The sequence below is a fragment of the Pistacia vera genome, unplaced genomic scaffold, assembly GCF_008641045.1.
Source record: "Pistacia vera cultivar Batoury unplaced genomic scaffold, PisVer_v2 Contig27, whole genome shotgun sequence".
In the NCBI taxonomy this organism is placed as follows: Eukaryota; Viridiplantae; Streptophyta; class Magnoliopsida; order Sapindales; family Anacardiaceae; genus Pistacia; species Pistacia vera.
Window position 1 is genome coordinate 278,043 of NW_022196079.1, and position 25,469 is coordinate 303,511.

At 35.7% G+C, this 25,469-nt stretch overlaps 2 protein-coding genes across 2 annotated transcripts; both read right to left on the reverse strand.

Moving 5' to 3' along the window:
- Positions 1–3,719: 3,719 nt before the first annotated feature.
- On the reverse strand, positions 3,720–25,428 carry LOC116133428 (sugar transport protein 5). The gene is made up of 4 exons (XM_031419133.1): positions 25,183–25,428; positions 5,369–5,688; positions 4,619–5,248; positions 3,720–4,412 (listed from the first exon to the last, which is right to left on the reverse strand). Exons 1-4 carry the CDS (start codon positions 25,310–25,312, stop codon positions 3,996–3,998), a joined length of 1,497 nt encoding a protein of 498 aa, XP_031274993.1. The 5' UTR covers positions 25,313–25,428; the 3' UTR covers positions 3,720–3,995.
- Positions 15,524–16,541, reverse strand: LOC116133429. Its single transcript, XM_031419134.1, has 2 exons — positions 16,211–16,541; positions 15,524–16,090 (listed from the first exon to the last, which is right to left on the reverse strand). The coding sequence occupies exons 1-2, from the start codon at positions 16,409–16,411 to the stop codon at positions 15,653–15,655; spliced, it is 639 nt and encodes a 212-aa protein (XP_031274994.1). The 5' UTR covers positions 16,412–16,541; the 3' UTR covers positions 15,524–15,652.
- Positions 25,429–25,469: the final 41 nt, after the last annotated feature.

Consider the following 25,469-nt stretch of genomic DNA (forward strand, 5'->3'; position numbering starts at 1 on the left):
TTAATGCTGAATCAAAGACGAGTATTGAACCACACCTTGCTTTCTTCGTCTCTCCACCCGCTTCTCTTCTGTTTAAATGCTTTCAAACCACCTCTCCTTCCCTTCATTTATGCTTCCTTTTCTTCTCTCTTCCATCCCTTATCTATATTTGTGGTGAGTAACCGTCAGAATCTACCTAGAATTCTATCAAAACTAAATATCATGCGCTTCTGAGATTTGAACATTAGGATGTTCATTATTTAAATGTCAATTTATATATTATATGGATAATAATATGACCAACCGATTCATATACAATTAATTTGATGAAGGTTGCAGAGTTATGTTGGTGGATCTTCATCTTCATCTTATTTGATGTAAAATATTTATAAGGGGGTCCTATTCCTACCTTTCTGGATAAACTTAAACCAGATTACCTGACCACCCTTCACAATCACTGTTGGTTGGCGGTTGTATTTATTTACTTTTATTTTTTTCCTTTATTTGCGATCAGAATGCTATTTCATACTTTTATTTGAAAAAGTAGGATATTGTTAATGCAAAAACATGTAATCTATTATATGTAGAAAATTCACTGCATTTGAATTTGTAGGTGTTTAATGAACCTAAAAATTAGTTGAAGTTCACATAACTAATTCAACACCTCAATTACCAAAAAAAAATTGTAGCTAAATAGATATTACATACAGGTGACAGTTTGGTTGGTGCTCCATTTTAATTACTCATTATATAATCCTTTCAATTCCTCTAATAAATCAAATCTTGTGTGGGATGGTTTGGTTGGTTAATGAATTCAAAAGACGTGTCTAGGAAATAAAACTTGTAGTGTGTTGAATATTAAAGAATGGGAGTGGGTCCATGGATTGATTGTTTATCGGTTAATTATATAATAATTAGTAGCATTATGAGTATATCACTTATCAGGCCTTAATAAATGGCCGTAGTGATTGGTCAAACGTAAATGTCAATAACCAATGCATGCAAAACTAGGCTGCTATGTTTTCAATAACAATGAATTATATCATAAGACATCAAATTTCATGAAATAACAACTATTTATAAATTATTCTATTTGCATCAAGGGGAGAACGACTTACGGTACCCAAGATTTATCGTAACGATAAGTTGATATCCAAAAGGTTTTAAAACGACAAATAGATACCTTCTGTCATGTTCTGTTAGTGGTTCGTTTATTACTGTTTATTAATAGTAAAAAGACTAAAATGCCCTTAAAAGTTTGAATTTTAGGTTTTTTAAATTTAAAAATTTCTAAAAACCCCCTAAGTTTCAAATTTACTAAATACCTCAATGTATAAAATTTTATAAAAACAAAAACACCCCCGCCACCTGCAGTGCCAGATTCCGGCCACCACCGCCGACGCCGCAAAACTCCATCTGGGCGTCGACGGCTAGATCTGGCAGTATCTGGCCCTTCAGGCCAGATCAGCCACGGATCTGGCCGGAAAAGGCCAGATCTGGCTGTTGCTTCGACGGCCAGATCTTGCCTTTTCCGGCCAAATCCGTGGCGGATCTGACCGGAAAAGGCCAGATCGGCACGTTACGACACAGACCCGATGTCTGTGTCGTAATGTAGTTTTCCGCCAATTCCGGCGATGGTGGCCGAATCTGGCACTGGGTGTTTTTTTTATTTAACAAACTTTTTATATATGGGGGTTTAATTAATTGCAAACTTAGGGGTTTTTTAGATATTTTTAATTATAAAAAACTAAAATTGAAACTTTGAAGGGCATTTTAGTCTTTTTACTATTAATAACAGAAATCAGTAACAGAACATGACGGAAAGTACCTATTTGTCGTTTCAAAACCTTTGGGTACCAACTTATCGTTACGGTAAATCTTGGGTATGCACGTTGTTCGGCCTTGCATCAAGCCATTTGGTCCGTTCGGGCGGCTACCTTTTAGAGATTGAAAGTGGGCCAAAACTTGTCCTCAAATTCACCAAGTATTTATTCCTTGTACATTTCTATCATTGAATTTTTTTTTTTTTTTTTTTTTAAATTGAGAATTTTGGGTGTTTAAATCAGTTTACATGTATTTCAACTAATCTTCATAGCTCATTAAACACTCTATAAGTCCAATGAATCAAGTAAACCACAACTGTGATACATGGCTCCAAGATGGTTTGAACCTAGGAAGTCAATAAAGGAAACAAACCTTCTTAACCACTTAACCAATCCTTTATATCATCGACTTGCTTTAACATTACTGTATTAACGATCCATTCTTTAAAATGAACGGACTGGGGACTCAATGAAACTGAATTTGTTAATGGGTAGAAAGAATTACCATGAGTGCAATGTATTTAGGTCAAAGTCAAAGCTTCATATTAATGTATTTTTGGTTTAAATGCCCAATTCATTTAAGACAGTCAGCAATCTCATATTTCACCTAGCTTTTTGTGGTTGCCACTATTACTAAAATCAACTTTCATCATGTGAACCCACATAAATATATGTATCATATGCTTAGGTATTCATTCCAGTAAAATCAAAATAATCCATTAAAGAGAATTCATTTGGTCGCTGGAGTATGCTAAGAACCCGACAGTACAAAGTCTTTTTATTGCTAATTCGACAGAGCATTTAATTCCAAGGCCTTGTGATTTATTTACTAACACTCAAACAAATCCACATCATGTGTTAAATGCAGCAAAATTATAGGAGGATGAACAAGATAACAGAGGATATTTTTGTCATTTAAGAGACTACAATTTGTGAAATTAACATATTTTTCACATTTAACAAATTGGGGAACAAAAGCTTTGGTTATGAATGCTGTAGGAAAAAGAGAGCGACCCAAAAGTTAGGTGTGTATGGTTGGGATTAAATGAAATTCTTTGGCACCTTCATCTTCCACTATTATTAATTAGTTTTGGTAACCGTCCTTTTTAAGTGTTCCACATAATTGATTTTCAGAGAGGAAACCCACATTAATCGTTGTTGGAATTTGGAATTCAACATTCTACAATTCTTTAGTCTGCCTTCGCTTGGCTAATGCTGATGTAAATATAAGAATTCAACATTCTACAACTCTTTAGTCTGCCTTCGCTTGGCTAATGCTGATGTAAATATAAACTCTAGTTAACCCCAAGGGATTGACTTAGTAGTTAAGGAGGTTTACTTCCTTCATTGAGGTCTTAGGTTTCACCAACTACTTTATAATTTACTTGGTCATTTAGATTTGTAAGGTATTCAATAGACCTCGAGGATTAGTCTTGACACCCTAATGTGTGTGTATATATATATATATTGATTGATTGATTTCAAAAAGGAAACCCACATTAATCGTTGTTGGAATTTGGAATTCAACATTCTACAATTCTATAGTTGGCCTTTGCTTGGTTAATCGTTGATGTAAATATAAACTCGAGTTAACCCCAAGGGATTGACTTAGTGGTCAAGAAGGTTTACTCTCTTTATTGAGATCTTAAGCTTAAACCTTAAGGTCATCTATCACTTTATGACTTACTTAGTCATTTGGGTTTGTAAAGGATAAGTTGAGGTACGCGCAAGCTGATCCTGACATCTCAATTACCAAAAAATATATATATATATAAACTCAAGTTTTTCCAATATGTTTGTGTGAGGTTGAAGAATTGTGGATAAATATGTAATGTTGCATCAATTAACAAATAAAATTGAAGCTGCGTTGATTTCGCATCATTTTTATCAGAGAAACAATAAACTGTAGATAGACCATTAACATATAAAGCTAGTTCAATTGTATCCTGGAGATTCTGTCAAACACGACAACTGTTGGAAGAAATATCAAAATTGTGTTTTTACATCACAATATAGAAGCATTAATGGAAATTACATAAATCTTAGGTACTTGGTAGACACTAGACATAATGTAGTGGGAAAACAAGAACAAAGGTCAGAGCCACTATAAACAGATATATTTTTGACTCTTTAAGACTTATTGAATTGAGAACTATATAATATCTGTTGATGATGTAGAGTTGGTGTTGGGGTTTAGTCTTTAACAAATCGGCGCCAAAACCAATGCCTCTCCCACACAGCATACATTGAATCCAGTGGAATACCCTTTGTCTCAGGCAAGAAAAATGCAATAAATAAGGTCATTATCCCAATCCAACCAGCATAGAACAAGAATGTGCCGAATTTGAAGTGGCATAGCATAGTCAAGAATGTCTGTGATAGCACAAACGTTATTGCGAAATTCATAGCAACAGCTATGCTTTGACCAGTGGCTCTAATTTTGATCGGAAATATTTCACTTGGAATGAGCCAGGCTAGAGGACCCCAGGACCAACCAAAACCAGCGGCATAGACGCACATTAGTGCGAGTACTAATATGGCATATCCCCTGCTCATTTCCTTGTTGCCTGCAACACCTGATGCATACGCTAGCACGAAAGAAACAGCAATCTGCACAATAAATGCCAACAAAAACCAAATTAAAAGATTATAATGTATCAACCTCTGCCCATTTTACTTAATCTAGGCCCATTCTTCTTGAACCAGTTATTGGGCTTAGACCGAGGCCTAATCTCTCTTGGCCCAACGTATCTTAGAAATTATAATGCAGAAATGATACTAAACTGAGAGTTATGATGAGATAATTAGATGCGTACCTGACAAACAAACATTAAAACCCCGCCCACCAGGAACAAGGATCTTCGACCATAGCGGTCAACCACACCCGTAGACACAAGAATGGAGCCAAGATTAACCAGTCCCAGTATGATAGATGCTATTAAAGCTGAATCACTTCCAAAACCAACTGATTGGAAAAGTTGCGGAGCATAGAATGCAATAATGTTAATGCCAGTCAGCTGTTGAAAAGACGGTATGGCAATTGCCATAATTAGGTGAGGTCTGTACTTCCTCTCAAATATGGTCAGGAAAGATTCGTCAGCCGAAGCTTTGGCAATTTCACTGGACTTCATAATATCATCTAGCTCAGCTTCCACATCGATGTCTTTCCCTCGAACTTTCTGTAGAGAACTCCTAGCTTTCTCGACTTTGCCTCGTTCCACTAAGCTACTGGGACTGTCAGTTATGAAAAGGGCACCTATTGTCATGACAGCAGCGGGTACCCCAGCAAGCCCCAGTGAGAGGCGCCAGCCCCAGCTGAGTTTAGCTGTGCCAAAATTTATGCAATTGGATACGACCACACCAATGCCAATGAAAAACTGGAAGCCTGTATTGAAGGCGCCACGCCATTTTGAAGGTGCCACCTCTGAGAGGTATATAGGAGTTGCCTATTTTAACGTTTTAATGCTGTTAGAAAAACTATACAAACCATACAAGTTTCTTAATTAAGCACGTTTCAAATTGAATTAATATGATATAGCCTGAGTTAAATGAGAGTGTCATGTCACCTGATTAGTGAAACCAACACCAAATCCAAGCAAGATACGGCCTAAGATGAGCATGACTATATTTTCGGCCCCACCATTGATGCCAGCACCAGCAAGGAAAGTGATGCCACCAAGCACCATTATGTTTCGGCGGCCTATTGCTGCCGTTAGGCGGCTAGCCACAAGAGACGAGGCTAAGCCTGCTACGTAGAGTGATGATGTAAACAGAGTTAAAACCTGGCTGTCATACATACAATACATATTTGTTTTAGCCTCTGCCATTTTCCTCAATACTGATGGGAAAAATTTCTGCAGAAATGGCGCCATTGTCGTTACACCTCCTGTTCATTGTTGACCATTCATAGCAAGTAATGTGTTAGCTTTTGCAAGAGAAAAAATATAGCAATCATCGTATTTCTCTTATGTTCTTGAAATTGACTTTGATGAGTGACTATGATTCTTCTTTTAACTACATGTATATTCAAGATGGAGATTTGGATCAAGTTCATTATAGAAAATACAAGCATATTTTCGGAGTCCATTATCCTAACTGGAGTGTATAGCTCAATTGATGATCTAGATTTCAGAAATCATTAATAATCATCCTATAAGGTATGGTGTTAAAACTTGCAAACGGCAAAGCCCATATATAAGATTATTTAATTTAAAAGCATACCCAGGTTGGGTAGGAATAGGATATTCCCACAACTTTTCCATAACCACTCCAAATCCTCTAATTATTACGTGTAATTACGTATCAAACAACAATTAAAGATTTTTCATTTATTCAAAGACTTTAAATAAGAGAATGACAACTATGTCAACGCTGTCACTACTACTCATTCAATTACAAAATGAGTGCTGAAAACGACCGAATACCGGATTTGACTTTTAAGTTTTAACAGCATCAAAAATTTTTATTTATATATTTCTCCTTCAATATTCCTTCCTAATCCAACTACCAATAATAATTATTTAACTCTATCTAATTTTTGGATCTTAGCTTAGCACAGCACCAATAATCGTTCTACCAGTCAACGTCGAGAGTATATATTTCAATTATGCTTTTATTGTAATATTCAGTAGATAAACAATAAACGACAGAATCCAAATCCTAATCAAACCAAAACGCTGGCCGCATGTTATAGGCTTATAGCTACCACTTACCAAACGATCCAACCCACGAAGATTATTTTTAAAAAAACACCTGTTCAACTATTCTACCTAAGTTAAAAACTTTGAAGTTTAGTGAAAATCAGCTCAGTCCTCATATTTTTAAATGTGATGTTTTGATCCAAAACTTATGGGATAGTAGTTAAAGCCTTTGAAGTTTGCTGAAAGTTAATTCAGTCCTCAGATTTTAATGTCTGATTTTTTGATCCTAAACTTATGGAACAGTACATAGTAGTACTGTATGAGTGTACGTATAAATATGTACTTCCGTGCCCCCCCCTAAAATTTGAAACTTAATTATTTATCACCCTTTGTATTTAGTCTTACTAAGTTGTGCCTCTATTAAAAAACTTAATTTCGTTGCCTTTTTTTTTTCTTTTTTAATTTTCTTTTATAGCATTTCAATTTTATTATCATCTCTATATGTATTTAAATATTGTTTAACTTTTTCTTGGACATGAAATTACTATCAATCTTTAAAGTTTAAAATTTTCGTACTTCTAATGTCCATTCTATAACGAAAAAATCTTGGGTTCTACCAATTTATATGTTTTCTTTTAAGATATGAGATTATTACGATTCTTCTTTTCTCTGCTATATCAATGGAAAGATTTCCCCAAGGCATCCCGTGAGGGCTGCCAGAATTATGCCTTGTCAATTTGTTGTTCGAATTGCAAGTAGGTTTAGCTCAAGGTCTAAGCTCATGATACACCACCGGGACTTGGCAACTCAGGGCTTCTCCTTGATCCCCAGATGTCCTCTATGTGTTCTTGTATTATAAAAGTGTATCTGACCTGACTCATACAGAGATCAAAATGATTAATTTATGATGCTATGTCTATAGCTTAGGCTGCAGCCAGCTGATCATACTTCTTTAAGTAATATAGATATACATAATCAAGGTTGATATATACCTGAATATCCAAGCATCGTTCCCACTCCGCCGTAATGGATTCTCGAGGTGTAGATCCATATACAATTGGTTTTGATCGCTTGTTGAAGTTTCTTCACCTTCTAAGACGTCTTCCCTCTTCCGCTTTGAGAAATGATCAAACTCAGTGTTGGATTTGATCTACTATCTGAAAACATAGGTGCTTGGAAAGAAACCATAGTTGTTAAATTTGGGATATGATGAAGAAGATGAGAATTTTACTTTCTCTCTGGCTGTGAGGAAATGGTGAATTGTTTGGGTTGGTTATATAGGCTGAGTTTTGTGTGTGGCACACATAACAACAGTAGGAAATTACATTGAAGGTATAGAACTAAATTTAACCAAGGGACTAGTACATAGGCATGACGTGCATTCCAAGTAGCTGGCGGATTTAATTAGACAACAAAATTCGAAGCGGCTCTCTTAAAAGCTTAGATGTGAAATCTTAACCGCTCACTATTTGGTCAAATTAACACAAACAAATTGATCTATATATTATACAAAACTCAACTCAAGAAAATTATGAGGTAAGCCAAAGCCAAAGCCAAAGCCAAAGCCAAACATGGTAGTAGTTTAGTAGTTAATAGAGGCGGTGATTGCTGAGGAGAGGAGAGGGAGAGGTGTTTAAGATCAATAAATGTTGGGAGTGTTTATACGGTTGAAGGACTTGATTGCCTATACGATCTTTATCAATAATAAATTCAACTTCCACAATTGGGTCACTCCAAAAAAACACTTATTACAGAACTTTTAAGGCTCAACACCCCCCGCCCTCAGCTACATACATGCAATAACCCACATCCATCCCATGAGCTATATCAATTAATCACACCTATTACTCAAGCCTTAAAGCTCTCAACACCCTTCAGCTATGAAAACAACTAATGTTATCCTCATCCCCTCTATTATTACTCTCTCTGTCTCAGCCCTTTCCCCCATGTATTTTCTCTTTATTTTTATTTGTAAATTGCACTTCATTTCCCAAAATACCCACATCAACTTAGTGGACCCCTGAATCATCTAATTATGTAAGCTTCCATTATAATATTACTTGAAAATGTTAGATATATATCAAGTTTATGTACATGTAACTCAGAAGATTTCATGAAAAAAATCTATTTTTGAGAAAAGATCTAGAGATGGAGGAACGCTGTCGTTTGCTATTTCCCCACCCCATATAAATGGAGAGGGACCCTAAATAGACTAAGCAGCTACATGAAATTACATAAGAAAACAGTAAAGAAATTAAGTTGGTTTCCAAGCAAGGGTATTTTTGTAAGGTAGAAAATAATGGGTAAGCAGTTAGAAAGAAGACTAAAAAGGGAGTAAAGCCATTAAAGCATTGAGAGAGAAAAGGAAATTCAAGTAAGTAGTTCTACCTGCCTTCATTAACTCATCTTCAATTCACTTAATGCTGAATCAAAGACGAGTATTGAACCACACCTTGCTTTCTTCGTCTCTCCACCCGTTCTCTTCTGTTTAAATGCTTTCAAACCACCTCTCCTTCCCTTCATTTATGCTTCCTTTTCTTCTCTCTTCCATCCCTTATACTATATTTGTGGTGATAACCGTCAGAATCTACCTAGAATTCTATCAAAACTAATATCATGCGCTTCTGAGATTTGAACATTTAGGATGTTCATTATTTAAATGTCAATTTATATATTATATGGATAATAATATGACCAACCGATTCATATACAATTAATTTGATGAAGGTTGCAGAGTTATGGTTGGTGGGATCTTCATCTTCATCTTATTTTGATGTAAAATATTTATAAGGTCCTATTCCTACCTTTCTGGATAAACTTAAACCAGATTACCTGACCACCCTTCACAATCACCTGTTGGTTGGCGGTTGTATTTATTTCTTTTATTTTTTTCCTTTATTTGCGATCAGAATGCTATTTCATCCTTTTATTTGAAAAAGTAGGATATATGTTAATGCAAAAACATGTATCTATTTATGTAGAGAAATTCACTGCATTTTGAATTTGTAAGGTGTTTTAATGAAACCTAAAAATTAGTTGAAGTTCACATAACAATTCAACACCTCAATTACCAAAAAAAAAATTGTAGCTAAATAGATATTACATACAGGTGACAGTTTGGTTGGTGCTCCATTTTAATTACTCATTATATAATCCTTTCAATTCCTCTAATAAATCAAATCTTGTGTGGCATGTTTTGGTTGGTTAATGAATTCAAAAGACGTGTCTAGGAAATAAAACTTGTAGTGTGTTGAATATTAAAGAATGGGAGTGGGTCCATGGATTGATTGTTTATCGGTTAATTATATAATAATTAGTAGCATTTAATGAGTATATCACTTATCAGGCCTTAATAAATGGCCGTAGTGATTGGTCAAACGTAAATGTCAATAACCAATGCATGCAAAACTAGGCTGCTATGTTTTCAATAACAATGAATTATATCATAAGACATCAAATTTCATGAAATAACAACTATTTATAAATTATTCTATTTTGCATCAAGGGGAGAACGACTTACGGTACCCAAGATTTATCGTAACGATAAGTTGATATCCAAAAGGTTTTAAAACGACAATAGATACCTTCTGTCATGTTCTGTTAGTGGTTCGTTTATTACTGTTTATTAATAGTAAAAAGACTAAAATGCCCTTAAAAGTTTGAATTTTAGGTTTTTTATAATTAAAATTTCTAAAAACCCCCTAAGTTCAAATTTACTAAATACCTCAATGTATAAAATTTTATAAAAACAAAAACACCCCCGCCCCCTGCAGTGCCAGATTCCGGCCACCACCGCCGACGCCGCAAAACTCCATCTGGGGCGTCGACGGCTAGATCTGGCAGTATCTGGCCCTTCAGGCCAGATCAGCCCGGATCGGCGGAAAAGGCCAGATCTGGCTGTTGCTTCGACGGCCAGATCTTGCCTTTTCCGGCCAAATCCGTGGCGGATCTGACCGGAAAAGGCCAGATCGGCACGTTACGACACAGACCCGATGTCTGTGTCGTATGTAGTTTTCCGCCAATTCCGGCGATGGTGGCCGAATCTGGCACTGGTGTTTTTTTTATTTAACAAACTTTTTATATATGGGGGTTTAATTAATTGCAAACTTAGGGGTTTTTTAGATATTTTTAATTATAAAAAACTAAAATTGAAACTTTGAAGGGCATTTTAGTCTTTTTACTATTAATAACAGAAATCAGTAACAGAACATGACGGAAAGTACCTATTTGTCGTTTCAAAACCTTTGGGTACCAACTTATCGTTACGGTAAATCTTGGGTATGCCGTTGTTCGGCCTTGCATCAAGCCATTTGGTCCGTTCGGGCGGCTACCTTTTAGAGATTGAAAGTGGGCCAAAACTTGTCCTCAAATTCACCAAGTAGTTTATCCTTGTACATTTCTATCATTGAATTTTTTTTTTTTTTTTTTTAAGAGAATTTGGGTGTTTAAATCAGTTTACATGTATTTCACTAATCTTCATAGCTCATTAAACACTCTATAAGTCCAATGAATCAAGTAACCCAACTGTGATACATGGCTCCAAGATGGTTTGAACCTAGGAAGTCAATAAAGGAAACAAACCTTCTTAACCACTTAACCATCCTTTATATCATCGACTTGCTTTAACATTACTGTATTAACGATCCATTCTTTAAAATGAACGGACTGGACTCAATGAAACTGAATTTGTTAATGGGTAGAAAGAATTACCATGAGTGCAATGTATTTAGGTCAAAGTCAAAGCTCATATTAATGTATTTTTGGTTTAAATGCCCAATTCATTTAAGACAGTCAGCAATCTATATTTCACCTAGCTTTTGTGGTTGCCCTATTACTAAAATCAACTTTCATCATGTGAACCCACATAAATATGTATCATATGCTTAGGTATTCATTCCAGTAAAATCAAAATAATCCATTAAAGAGAACTTTGGTCGCTGGATATGCTAAGAACCCGACAGTACAAAGTCTTTTTATTGCTAATTCGACAGAGCATTTAATTCCAAGGCCTTGTGATTTATTTACTACACTCAAACAAATCCACATCATGTGTTAATGCAGCAAATTATAGGAGGATGAACAAGATAACAGAGGATATTTTTGTCTTTAAGAGACTACATTGTGAAATTAACATATTTTCACATTTAACAAATTGGGGAACAAAAGCTTTGGTTATGAAGCTGTAGGAAAAAGAGAGCGACCCAAAAGTGGTGCGTAGGGTTGGGATTAAATGAAATTCTTTGGCACCTTCATCTTCCACATTATTAATTAGTTTTGGTAACCGTCCTTTAAGTGTTCCACATAATTGATTTTCAGAGAGAAACCCACATTAATCGTTGTTGGAATTGGAATTCACATTCTACATTCTTTAGTCTGCCTTCGCTTGGCTAATGCTGATGTAAATATAAGAATTCAACATTCTACAACCTTTATCTGCCTTCGCTGGGCTAATGCTATGTAAATATAAACTCTAGTTAACCCCAAGGGATTGACTTATAGTTAAGGAGGTTTACTTCCTTCATTGAGGTCTTAGGTTTCACCAACTACTTTATTAATTTCTTGGTCATTTAGATTTGTAAGGTATTCAATAGACCTCGAGGATTAGTCTTGACACCCTAATGTGTGTGTTATTATATATATATTATTGATTGATTTCAAAAGGAAACCCACTAATCGTTGTTGGAATTTGGAATCAACATTCTACATTCTATGTTGGCCTTTGTTGGTTAATCGTTGATGTAAATAAACTCGAGTTAACCCCAAGGTTGACTTAGTGGTCAGAAGGTTTATCCTTTATTGAGATTTAGTTTAAACCTTAATGCCACTTATCATGACTTATTTGGTATTTGAGTTTATAGAGGATTAGTTGAGATACGTGTAACTGATCCTGACACCGAGTTACCAAAATATATATATATATATAAACTCAAGTTTTTCCAATATGTTTGTGTGAGGTTGAAGAATTGTGGATAATATGTAATGTTCCATCAATTAACAAATAAAGTGAAGCTGCGTTGATTTCGCATCATTTTTATCAAGAAAACAATAAACTGTAGATAGACCATTAACATATAAAGCTAGTTCATTGTATCCTGGAGATTCTGTCAAACACGACAACTGTTGGAAGAAATATCAAAATTGTGTTTTTACATCACAAATAGAAGCATTAATGGAAATTCATAAATCTTAGGTACTTGGTAGACACTACATAATGTAGTGGGAAAACAAGAACAAAGGTCAGAGCCACTATAAACAGATATATTTTTGACTCTTTAAGACTTATTGAATTGAACTATATATATCTGTTGATGATGTAGAGTTGGTGTTGGGGTTTAGTCTTTAACAAAACGGCGCCAAAACCAATGCCTCTCCCACACAGCATACATTGAATCCAGTGGAATACCCTTTGTCTCAGGCAAGAAAATGCAATAATAAGGTCATTTCCCAATCCAACCAGCATAGAACAAGAATGTGCCGAATTTGAAGTGGCATAGCATAGTCAAGAATGTCTGTGATAGCACAAACTTATTGCGAAATTCAGCAACAGCTATGCTTTGACCAGTGCTCTAATTTTGATCGGAAATATTTCCCTTGAATGAGCCAGGCAGAGGACCCCAGGACCAACCAAAACCAGCGGCATAGACGCACATTAGTGCGAGTACTAATACGGCATATCCCCTGCTCATTTCCTTGTTGCCTGCAACACCTGATGCATACGCTAACACGAAAGAAACAGCAATCTGCACAATAAATGCCAACAAAACCAAATTAAAGATTATAATGTATCAACCCCTGCCCATTTTACTTAATCTAGGCCCATTCTTCTTGAACCAGTTATTGGGCTTAGACCGAGCCTAAACTCTCTTGGCCCAACGTTCTTAGAAATTATAATGCAGAAATGTACTAACTGAGAGTTATTGAGTACTTTTTTGAGCTTTAAAGCAAAAGTGCCTCTAAGTAAGTAGACCGGTCTCTCTGAGTTAAAAGGTAAATAAGAAATTAAGCCGCTCAATTTACTGATAATTTGAAAATTGGGGGTCCTAAATGCAGTGGATTTTAATCTAGAATTATTTACATGTATGCATTTATTTGTGTATAAAGATCTGACCCTACGATTCAACTTCACAGTAATGCTCATAAAGATCCACTTAGACGTGAAGAAGTACTTGATTCGGTTCTGGTAAGATCATTTTTCAACAAATGCAAATCAATCCTTAATTGCAAATTTCTCATAAACAGATGAGAGCCACTAATCTATAACTCCTCTGAATTTGAATTGTGATGATCACATGCACAGCCACAGGGCCTTATATATAACATATATCTTTTTTTGTTGTTGTTACTCTTTATCATTTTCATCAATTTTCTTGTCAATACGAAGAATTTTCGTTTGCAAATTGCAGGAAAGTGCATATGCATCTATACTCACAGCAGAAGGAATTGGGAAGCATCAATTGAATAATAAGATGGACAGCGAGAATCTTGAGCCTTCGTTCACATCAAAATTATGCACTGTAGATTATATACTATACAGAGGTATTATATATTCAAAGTAAATTCAGTTTTATGATTTTCTCTGCTCTAATGATTTTTCTTTCCTATTCAAATGGAAATTGTTGAATGCCGCGGTAATCAGCAGCATATTAAAGGAAGGCAAGTCTTTTTATAGTTGGCTTATAATGTTTTTATGTTTCTCTCAGTGAACACATTGAAAGTTGTTGGTTTGTTGGAGCCTCCGGACAAACCGAGCATGCCTGTTGGGCTTGCCTTAATTGAACGGTTATCAGACCATATTTCTCGCATGGCAGAATTCAGATTCTTACCACCTCTGAAGCAAAGTTACAGAGACGTGGTTTTAAAGAGGATGGGAGTACCTGTGAACAGGAGAAATAAATGAAGATGTACTACTTCACGATCTCTATAGTCTTTTTACTTTCTACAGTTGAGCCCTATCTTGGGAGTCCAGACTCTTGCTATCTTTGAAAATTAATGACATTTAAACTTCCCCTTCTATAACCATTCATATATGACTGTTCGAGCATTCTCTTCTATTCATGTACAGTCATAGCCAGAGGGATCAATTAAACACTTAAAAACGTATGGAATCATTAATGCAGCTGAACTATGCTTTTCCGAAACTGTGCCTTGTTTGACTACTACTTAAGAGTACCTGATGATATTTGTTAGTGAGTCATAATTTGTCCCTTGAGCTACTCCTGAAAACCATTAATTAAGTACTAAGAAATTAATGAAAGAATCTGCGATTGCATTTTATCGATATATGCATGTAAATTAATGATTTATGTCTTCCCATTAATTGGTATCAAACGACCCCTAAGTTCAGGCACCAAGATCCCAGAATTCAGATTTTTCGCATATGCTCTTCAAGTTTAATACTTAGGCCGCATGGAACCGGGCTGCTTGACCTTCTAACAGTAAAAGTGACTGTAGAGTGTAGACATGTAGCAACGTGGGCTCAATCCATAAAAAAGCCGATTAATTAATGGCCTTCCTGAATCAAATTTTCAACTAATTAACATGAATAATTTCCATTGATATGATCAATGAGCGCAACATTTTACTATTCAATCTTCCCAAGCTTATTGTGTTCTGTAATGTGGAAGGGCACGCGTTTACCATACATGGGGCTATCGGCTTAATGTATTAAATTGACCTGATAATTTAACAATACAAAGCGTGTGTGAAATGAACATCAAAGTCAGAAACTAGGATGTTCTCAAATTTTGGTTTCATTGATCCCAAACAAGCCACCGCGGAAGTCGATCAGGGCGAAGACTTTCCTGTAGTTTAGGCTATTCTGATGGTTATCTCCACATTTATAAGGCATGAGTTGTGTTCTGCTTCTAATCTTCGTAAACAGAAACCGGGAAATGGAATTCCGTGATCAGCCATCTTTTCATCTACCAAAATAATGCTAAACGTACGTATTAGACAAAACTATTAGGAATATAAAGACACTTTAATAAATACATTATATGTATAAGTTAATTAGAACATTAAATAAGTCAGTCGTCTCTTCTTCTCTCTGTCAGCAGTCATATCTCAATAGACGTGTGAGAATTATCAACCAACTGAAACCCTCTTGAAATGACGAGAGGTAGCTTGTTCAAGTAAGCAAAAAATTAAACGTTAAAACACGTGGTACTGGATTTTCATTTCGGTCCAAATTAACATACAACTATACTATAGCTAGCATAAGAGGCCAAGCTTCTGCTTGAATAGTTTTGGAGCGCTTTGGTCTGATGGGTGCATGAATTTGCAGTTGGGGCATGTAGGAGACGACTTGCACAGCATCACCAACATGTGGCACCGCATGCATGCTGTTGCCACCATCTCTTGTTCATCGTCTCTTTCGAACGCCAACCATGACGGACAACGCGTTAAGTGATCTCCTGGCGATTTCTTCTTTTCTCTGCTGATATCAATGGAAAGATTATCACCCAAGGCATCCCGTGAAGGGCTGCCAGAATTATGCCTTGTCAATTTGTTGTTCGAATTGCAAGGTAGGTTTAGCTCAAGGTCTAAGCTCATGATATCACCACCGGGACTTGGCAACTCAGGGCTTCTCCTTGGATCCCCAGATGTCCTCTTATGTGTTCTTGTATTATAAAAGTGTATCTGACCTGACTGCATACAGAGATCAAAATGATTAATTTATGATGCTATGTCTATAGCTTAGGCTGCAGCCAGCTGATCATACTTCTTTAAAGTAATATATAGATATACATAATCAAGGTTGATATATACCTGAATATCCAAGCATCGTTCCCACTCCGACGGTAATGGATTCTCGAGGTGTAGATCCATATCAAAGATTGGTTTTGATCGCTTGTTGAAAGTTTCTTCACCTTCTAAGACGTCTTCCCTCTTCCGCTTTGAGAAATGATCAAACTCAGTGTTGGGATTTGATCTACTATCTGAAAACATAGGTGCTTGGAAAGAAACCATAGTTGTTAAATTTGGGATATGATGAAGAAGATGAGAATTATTACTTTCTCTCTGGCTGTGAGGAAATGGTGAATTGTTTGGGTTGGTTATATAGGCTGAGTTTTGTGTGTGGCACACATAACAACAGTAGGGGAAATTACATTGAAGGTATAGAACTAAATTTAACCAAGGGACTAGTACATAGGCATGACGTGCATTCCAAGTAGGCTGGCGGATTTAATTAGAACAACAAAATTCGAAGCGGCTCTCTTAAAAGCTTAGATGTGAAATCTTAACCAACTCACTATTTGGTCAAAATCAAACACAAACAAATTGATCTACATATTAACAAAACTCAACTCAAAAAAATTATGAGGTAAGCCAAAGCCAAAGCCAAAGCCAAAGCCAGAGCCAAACATGGTAGTAGTTTAGTAGTTAATAGAGGCGGTGAGAGCTGAGGAGAGGGAGAGGGAAAGGTGTGTAGAAGGATCAATAAATGTTGGGAGTGTTTATACGGTTGAAGGACTTGATTGCCTATACGATCTTTATCAGATAATAAATTCAACTTCCACAATTGGGTCACTCCAAAAAAAAAACACTTATTACAGAACTTTTAAGGCTCAACACCCCCCGGCCCTCAGCTACATACATGCAATAACCCACATCCATCCCATGAGCTATATCAATTAATCACACCTATTACTCAAGCCTTTAAAGCTCTCAACACCCTTCAGCTATGAAAACAACTAATGTTATGCCTCATCCCCTCTAATTTATTACTCTCTCTGTCTCAGCCCTTTCCCCCATGTATATTTCTCTTTATTTTTATTTGTAAATTGCACTTCATTTCCCAAAATACCCACATCAACTTAGTGGACCCCTGAATCATCTAATTATGTAAGCTTCCATTATAATATTACTTGAAAAATGTTAGATATATATCAAGTTTATGTACATGTAACTCAGAAGATTTCATAGAAAAAAATCTATTTTTGAGAAAAGATCTAGAGATGGAGGAACGCTGTCGTTTGCTAAATTTCACCAACCAAAATATAAATTGGAGAGGGACCCTAAATAGACTAAGCAGCTACATGAAATTAACATAAGAAAACAGTGAAAAGAAATTAAGTTGGTTTCCAAGCAAGGGTATTTTTGTAAGGTAGAAAGTAAATGGGTAAGTCAGTTAGAAAAAAAAAAAAGACTAAAAAAGGGAGTAAAGCCATTAAAGGCATTGAGAGAGAAAAGGAAATTCAAGTAAGTAGTCTACCTGCCTTCATTAACTCATCTTCAATTCACTTAAATGCTGAATTCAAAGACGAGTATTGAAACCACCTTGCTTTCTTCGTCTCTCCACCCGCTTCTCTTCTGTTTAAATGCTTTCAAACCACCTCTCCTTCCCTTCATTTATGCTTCCTTTTCTTCTCTCTTCCATCCCTTATACTATATTTGTGGTGAGTAACCGTCAGAATCTACCTAGAATTCTATCAAAACTAAATATCATGCGCTTCTGAGATTTGAACATTAAGGATGTTCATTATTTTAATGTCAATTTATAATATTATATGGATAATAAATATGACCAACCGATTCATATACAATTAATTTGACGAAGGTTGTAGAGTTATGTTTGTGGGATCTTCATCTTCATCTTATTTTGATGTAAAAGATTTATAAGGGGGTCCTAGTCCTACCTTTCTGGATAAACTTAAACCAGAGAGTACCTGACCAGCCACTTCACAATCACTGTTGGTTGGCCGTAGTATTTGTTTACTTTTATTTTTTTCCTTATATTTGCGATCAGAATGCTATTTTCATACTTTTATTTGAAAAAGTAGGATACATGTTAATACAAAAAAATGTAATCATATTATATGTAGAGAAATTCACTGGATTAAATGCCATAATTCAATTATTTTGACATGTAAGTAAAACCTATGGTCCAACATTAATTTATGTAGAAAATAATATAGGTGTTTAATGGATCTCAAAGATTAGTTGAAGTGTACACAAACTAATCCCAACACCTCAATTACCAGAAAAAAAAAAAAAAAATTGTAGCTAAACAGATATTACAGACAGATGACAGTTTGGTTGGTGCTCCATTTTAATTGCTCATTTATATAATCCTTTCAATTCCTCTAATAAATCAAATCTTGTGTGGGCATGGGTTTGGGTTGGTTAATTGAATTCAAAAGACGTGCTAGGAAATAAAACTTGTAGTGGTGTTGAATATTAAAGAATGGGAGTGGGTCCATGGATTGATTGTTTATCGGTTAATTATATAATAATTAGTAGCATTTAATGAGTATATCACTTATCAGGCCTTAATAAATGGCCGTAGTGATTGGTCAAACGTAAATGTCAATAACCAATGCATGCAAAACTAGGCTGCTATGTTTTCAATAACAATGAATTATATCATAAGACATCAAATTTCATGAAATAACAACTATTTATAAATTATTCATATTTGCATCAAGGGGAGAACGACTTACAGGTACCCAAGATTTATCGTAACGATAAGTTGATATCCAAAAGGTTTTAAAACGACAAATAGATACCTTCTGTCATGTTCTGTTAGTGGTTTCTGTTTATTACTGTTTATTAATAGTAAAAAGACTAAAATGCCCTTAAAAGTTTGAATTTTAGGTTTTTATAAATTTAAAAATTTCTAAAAAACCCCCTAAGTTTACAAATTTAACTAAATACCTCAATGTATAAAAATTTTATAAAATAACAAAAACACCCCCGCCACCTGCAGTGCCAGATTCCGGCCACCACCGCCGACGCCGCAAAACTCCATCTGCGGCGTCGACGGCTAGATCTGGCAGTAGATCTGGCCCTTTCAGGCCAGATCAGCCACGGATCGGCCGGAAAAGGCCAGATCTGGCTGTTGCTTCGACGGGCAGATCTTGCCTTTCGGCCAAATCCGTGGCGGATCTGAACGGAAAAGGCCAGATCGGCACGTTACGACAAACACCGAGGGTCTGTGTCGTAATGTAGTTTTCGGCCAGATTCGGCGATGGTGGCCGGAATCTGGCACTGGGGGGTTTTGTTATTTTAACAAACTTTTATATATGGGGTGTTTAATTAAATTAGCAAACTTAGGGGGTTTTTTAGATATTTTTAAATTTATAAAAAACTAAAATTGAAACTTTGAAGGGCATTTTAGTCTTTTTACTATAATAAACAGAATCAGTAACAGAACATGACGGAAAGTACCTATTTGTCGTTTCAAAACCTTTGGGTACCAACTTATCGTTCGGTAAATCTGGGTATGCACAAGTTGTGGCCTTGCACAAGCCATTTATGGTCCGTTCGGGCGGCTACCTTTTGAGAGATTGAAAGTGGGCCAAAACTTGTCCTCAAATTCACAAGTAGTTTATGCCTTGTACATTCTATCTGAATTTTTTTTTTTTTTTTTTAAATTGAGAATTTGGGTGTTTAAATCAGTTTACATGTATTTCAACTAATCTTCATAGCTCATTAAAACTCTATAAGTCCAATGAATCAAGTAAACCACAACTGTGATACATGGCTCAAGATGGTTTGAAACTAGGAAGTCAATAAAGGAAACAAACCTTCTAACCACTTAACCAATCCTTTATATCATCGACTTGCTTTAACATTACTGTATTAACGATCATTCTTAAAATGAACGGACTGGGGACTCAATGAAACTGAATTTGTTAATGGGTAGAAAGAATTACCATGAGTGCAATGTATTTAGGTCAAAGTCAAAGCTTCATATTAATGTATTTTTGGTTTAAATGCCCAATTCATTTAAGACAGTCAGCAATCTCATATTTCACCTAGCTTTGTGGTTGCCACTATACAAATCAACTTTCATCATGTGAACCCACATAAATATATGTATCATATGCTTAGGTATTCATCCAGTAAAATCAAAATAATCCATTAAAGAGAATTCATTTGGTCGCTGGAGTATGCTAAGAACCCGACAGTACAAAGTCTTTTTATGCTAATTCGACAGAGCATTTAATTCCAAGGCCTGTGATTTATTACTAACACTCAAACAAATCCACATCAGTGTTAAATGCAGCAAAATTATAGGAGGATGAACAAGATAACAGAGGATATTTTTGTCATTAAGAGACTACAATTGTGAAATTAACATATTTCACATTAACAAAGGGGAACAAAAGCTTTGGTTAGAAGCTGTAGGAAAAAGAGAGCGACCAAAAGTTAGGTGGTATGGTTGGGATTAAATGAAATTCTTTGGCACCTTCATCTTCCACTATATTAATTAGTTTTGGTAACCGTCCTTTTAAGTGTCCACATAATTGATTTTCAGAGAGGAAACCACATTAACGTTGGAATTGGAATTCAACATTCTACAATTCTTTAGTCTGCCTCGCTTGGCTAATGTGATGTAAATATAAGAATTCAACATTCTACAACTCTTTAGTCTGCCTTCGCTGGCTAATGCTGATGTAATATAAACTTGTTAACCCCAAGGATTGAATTAGTAGTTAAGGAGGTTACTTCCTTCATTGAGGTCTTAGGTTTCACCAACTACTTTTAATTTACTTGGTCATTTAGATTTGTAAGGTATTCAATAGACCTCGAGGATTAGTCTTGACACCCTAATGTGTGTGTAATATATATATATTGATTGATTGATTTCAAAAAGGAAACCACATTAATCGTTGTTGGAATTTGGAATTCAACATCTACATTCTATAGTTGGCCTTTGCTTGGTTAATCGTTGATGTAAATATAAACTCGAGTTAACCCAAGGGATTGACTTAGTGGTCAAGAAGGTTTATTCCTTTATTGAGATTTTAGGTTTAAACCTTAATGCCACTTATCATGACTTATTTGGTTATGAGGTTAAGAGGATTAGTTGAGATACGTGTAAACTGATCCTGACACCCGAGTTACCAAAATATATATATATATAAACTCAGTTTTTCCAATATGTTTGTGTGAGGTTGAAGAATTGTGGATAAATATGTAATGTTCCTCAATTAACAAATAAAAGTGAAGCTGCGTTGATTTCGCATCATTTTATCAGAGAAACAATAAACGTAGATAGACCATAACATATAAAGCTAGTTCAATGTATCCGAGATTCTGCAAACACGACAACTGTTGGAAGAAATATCCAAATTGTGTTTTTACATCACAATATAGAAGCACTTAATGGAAATTACATAAATCTTAGGTACTTGGTAGACACTAGACATAATGTAGTGGGAAAACAAGAACAAAGGTCAGAGCCACTATAAACAGATATATTTTTGACTCTTTAAGACTTATTGAATGAGAACTATATAATATCTGTTGATGATGTAGAGTTGGTGTTGGGGTTTAGTCTTTAACAAAACGGCGCCAAAACCAATGCCTCTCCCACACAGCATACATTGAATCCAGTGAATACCCTTTGTCTCAGGCAAGAAAAATGCAATAAATAAGGTCATTATCCCAATCCAACCAGCATAGAACAAGAATGTGCCGAATTGAAATGGCATAGCATAGTCAAGAATGTCTGTGATAGCACAAACGTTATGCGAAATTCATAGCAACAGCTATGCTTTGACCAGTGGCTCTAATTTTGATCGGAAATATTTCACTTGGAATGAGCCGGCTAGAGGACCCCAGGACCAACCAAAACCAGCGGCATAGACGCACATTAGTGCGAGTACTAATACGGCATATCCCCTGCTCATTTCCTTGTTGCCTGCAACACCTGATGCATACGCTAGCACGAAAGAAACAGCAATCTGCACAATAAATGCCAACAAAAACCAAATTAAAAGATTATAATGTATCAACCCTGCCCATTTTACTTAATCTAGGCCCATTCTTCTTGAACCAGTTATTGGGCTTAGACCGAGGCCTAAACTCTCTGGCCCAACGTATCTTAGAAATATAATGCAGAAATGATACTAACTGAGAGTTATGATGAGATAATTAGATGCGTACCTGACAAACAAACATTAAAACCCCGCCCACCAGGAACAAGGATCTTCGACCATAGCGGTCAACCACACCCGTAGACACAAGAATGGAGCCAAGATTAACCAGTCCCAGTATGATAGATGCTATTAAAGCTGAATCACTTCCAAAACCAAATGATTGGAAAAGTTGCGGAGCATAGAATGCAATAATGTTAATGCCAGTCAGCTGTTGAAAAGACGGTATGGCAATTGCCATAATTAGGTGAGGTCTGTACTTCTCTCAAATATGGTCAGGAAAGATTCGTCAGCCGAAGCTTTGGCAATTTCACTGGACTTCATAATCATCTAGCTCAGCTTCCACATCGACGTCTTTCCCTCGAACTTTCTGTAGAGAACTCCTAGCTTTCTCGACTTTGCCTCGTTCCACTAAGCTACTGGGACTGCAGTTATGAAAAGGGCACCTATTGTCATGACAGCAGCGGGTACCCCAGCAAGCCCCAGTGAGAGGCGCCAGCCCCAGCTGAGTTTAGCTGTGCCAAAATTAGCAATTGGATACGACCACACCAATGCCCATGAAAAACTGGAAGCCGTATTGAAGGCGCCACGCCATTTGGAAGGTGCACCTCTGAGAGGTATATAGGAGTTGCCTATTTTAACGTTTTAATGCTGTTAGAAAAACTATACAAACCATACAAGTTTCTTAATAAGCACGTTTCAAATTGAATTAATATGATATAGCCTGAGTTAAATGAGAGTGTCATGGACCTGATTAGTGAAACCAACACCAAATCCAAGCAAGATACGGCCTAAGATGAGCATGACTATTTTCGGCCCCACCATTGATGCCAGCACCAGCAAGGAAAGTGATGCCACACAAGCACCATTATGTTTCGGCGGCCTATTGCTGCCGTTAGGCGGCTAGCACAAGAGACGAGGCTAAGCTGCTACGTAGAGTGATGATGTAAACAGAGTTAAAACCTGGCTGTCATACATACAATACATATTTGTTTTAGCCTCTGCCATTTTCCTCAATACTGATGGGAAAAATTTCTGCAGAAATGGCGCCATTGTCGTTACACCTCTGTTCATTGTGACCATCATAGCAAGTAATGTGTTAGCTTTTGCAAGAGAAAAAATATAGCAATCATCGTATTCTTATGTTCTTGAAATTGACTTTGATGAGTGGACTATGATTCTTCTTTCTAACACTGTATATCAAGATGGAGATTTGGATCAAGTTCATTATAGAAAATACAAGCATATTTTCGGAGCATTATCCAAATGGAGTGTATAGCTCAATTGATGATCTAGATTTCAGAAATCATTAATAATCACCTATAAGGTATGGTGTTAAAACTTGCAACGGCAAAGCCCATATATAGATTATTAATTTAAAAGCATACCCAGGTTGGGTAGGAATAGGATATCCACAACTTTTCCATAACCACTCCAAACCTCTAATTATTACGTGTAATTACGTATAAACAACAATTAAAGATTTTATTTATTCAAAGACTTTAAATAAGAGAATGACAACTATGTCAACGCTGTCACTACTATCATTCAATTACAAAATGAGTGCTGAAAACGACCGAATACCGGATTTGACTTTTAGTTTTAACAGCATCAAAAATTTATTATATATTTCTCCTTCAATATTCCTTCTAATCCCATACCAATAATAATTATTTAACTCTATCTAATTTTGGATTTAGCTTAGCACAGCACATAATCGTTCTACCAGTCAACGTCGAGAGTATATATTTCAATTATGCTTTTATTGTAATATCAGTAGATAAACAATAAACGACAGAATCCAAATCCTAATCAAACCAAAACGCTGGCCGCATGTTTAGGCTTATAGCTCACTACCAAACGATCCAACCCACGAAGATTATTTTTAAAAAAACACCTGTCAACATTCTACCTAAGTTAAAAACTTTGAAGTTTAGTGAAAATCAGCTCAGTCCTCATATTTTTAAATGTGATGTTTGATCCAAAACTTAGGGATAGTAGTTAAGCCTTTGAAGTTTGCTGAAAGTAATCAGTCCTCAGATTTAATGTCTGATTTTTGATCCTAAACTTATGGGTTAGTACTAGTAGTACTGTATGAGTGTACGTATAAATATGTACTTCCGTGCCCCCCCTAAAATTGGAACTTAATTATTATCACCTTTGATTTAGTCTTATAAGTTGTGCCTCTATTAAAAAACTTAATTTCGTTGCCTTTTTTTTTCTTTTTTAATTTTCTTTTAAGCATTTCAATTTTATATCATCTCTATATGTATTTAAATATTGTTTAACTTTTTCTTGGACATGAAATATATCAATCTTTAAAGTTAAAATTTTCGTACTTCTAATGTCCATCTATAACGAAAAAATCTTGGGTTCTACAATTTATATGTTCTTTTAAGATATGAGATTATTTGTTTGAAAGGTTATGTATTTCCTTGTACTCAAAATTTGTTATTTAAATCTTTTGACATAATTTGGACAAAGTATATAATAGATTACGATGAGAAGGAGCAAATACACTATCCTTTTATGGATTAAATTTCACTTTTTGAAACTTGAAGACCGACTTTATTTTGACCAAACTTGAAGGACTAATATGTTACTCACTCTTCCTATAGAACGTCAAAAAAAAAAAAAAATAAAATTAAAACCAAACTATTTCGATCGTTGTCTTGAAGAAGGTCTGTTATGGCTGCTGAACTATTTTCTTCAACGGCAAGACAATCGCTTGGTTTATTTTTTCAGAGAAAATTATCTGGAACTTCTATTTCCTTAATAAATGGTGCCAGGCAAATTTTGCTATGATAAATAAAATTTAATAAACAAATAAGCCTAGGACGAAATGAAACAGACCTGAAATTCCGATGTCAAAGCCGAATATGAGGCCACTTGATGCAGCGACGATGCAGGTGAGAACAACTGAGAGTGTGATCCTCCCATTAAAATTGGAGGATCCATCGACAGCGAAACCTCCTACAGCCATTATGTTACTCTTTTAGTCTCTTTTGTCTTTTCCTTGCTCTTTCTCGGTATTCAAACACAATACCAGAGAGAGTCAAGTGATAAGTTTCGTTAGTTCTGGGTCAGGGATGAAACCATATGCACACATATATATATACACAAATGGCTGAGGGCCGTTG

Coding starts and splice junctions, on each gene's coding strand:
- LOC116133429 (XM_031419134.1), bottom strand. CDS start 16,411: ATGGTTTCTTTCCAAGCACCTATGTTTTCAGATAGTAGATCAAATCCC. Junction 16,091..16,210: donor AACGATGCTTGGATATTCAG/GTATATATCAAC, acceptor CTCTGTATGCAG/TCAGGTCAGATACACTTTTA.
- LOC116133428 (XM_031419133.1), bottom strand. CDS start 25,312: ATGGCTGTAGGAGGTTTCGCTGTCGATGGATCCTCCAATTTTAATGGG. Junction 5,689..25,182: donor CTTTGACATCGGAATTTCAG/GTCTGTTTCATT, acceptor AACAATGAACAG/GAGGTGTAACGACAATGGCG. Junction 4,413..4,618: donor TTTTAATGTTTGTTTGTCAG/GTACGCATCTAA, acceptor TTTATTGTGCAG/ATTGCTGTTTCTTTCGTGCT.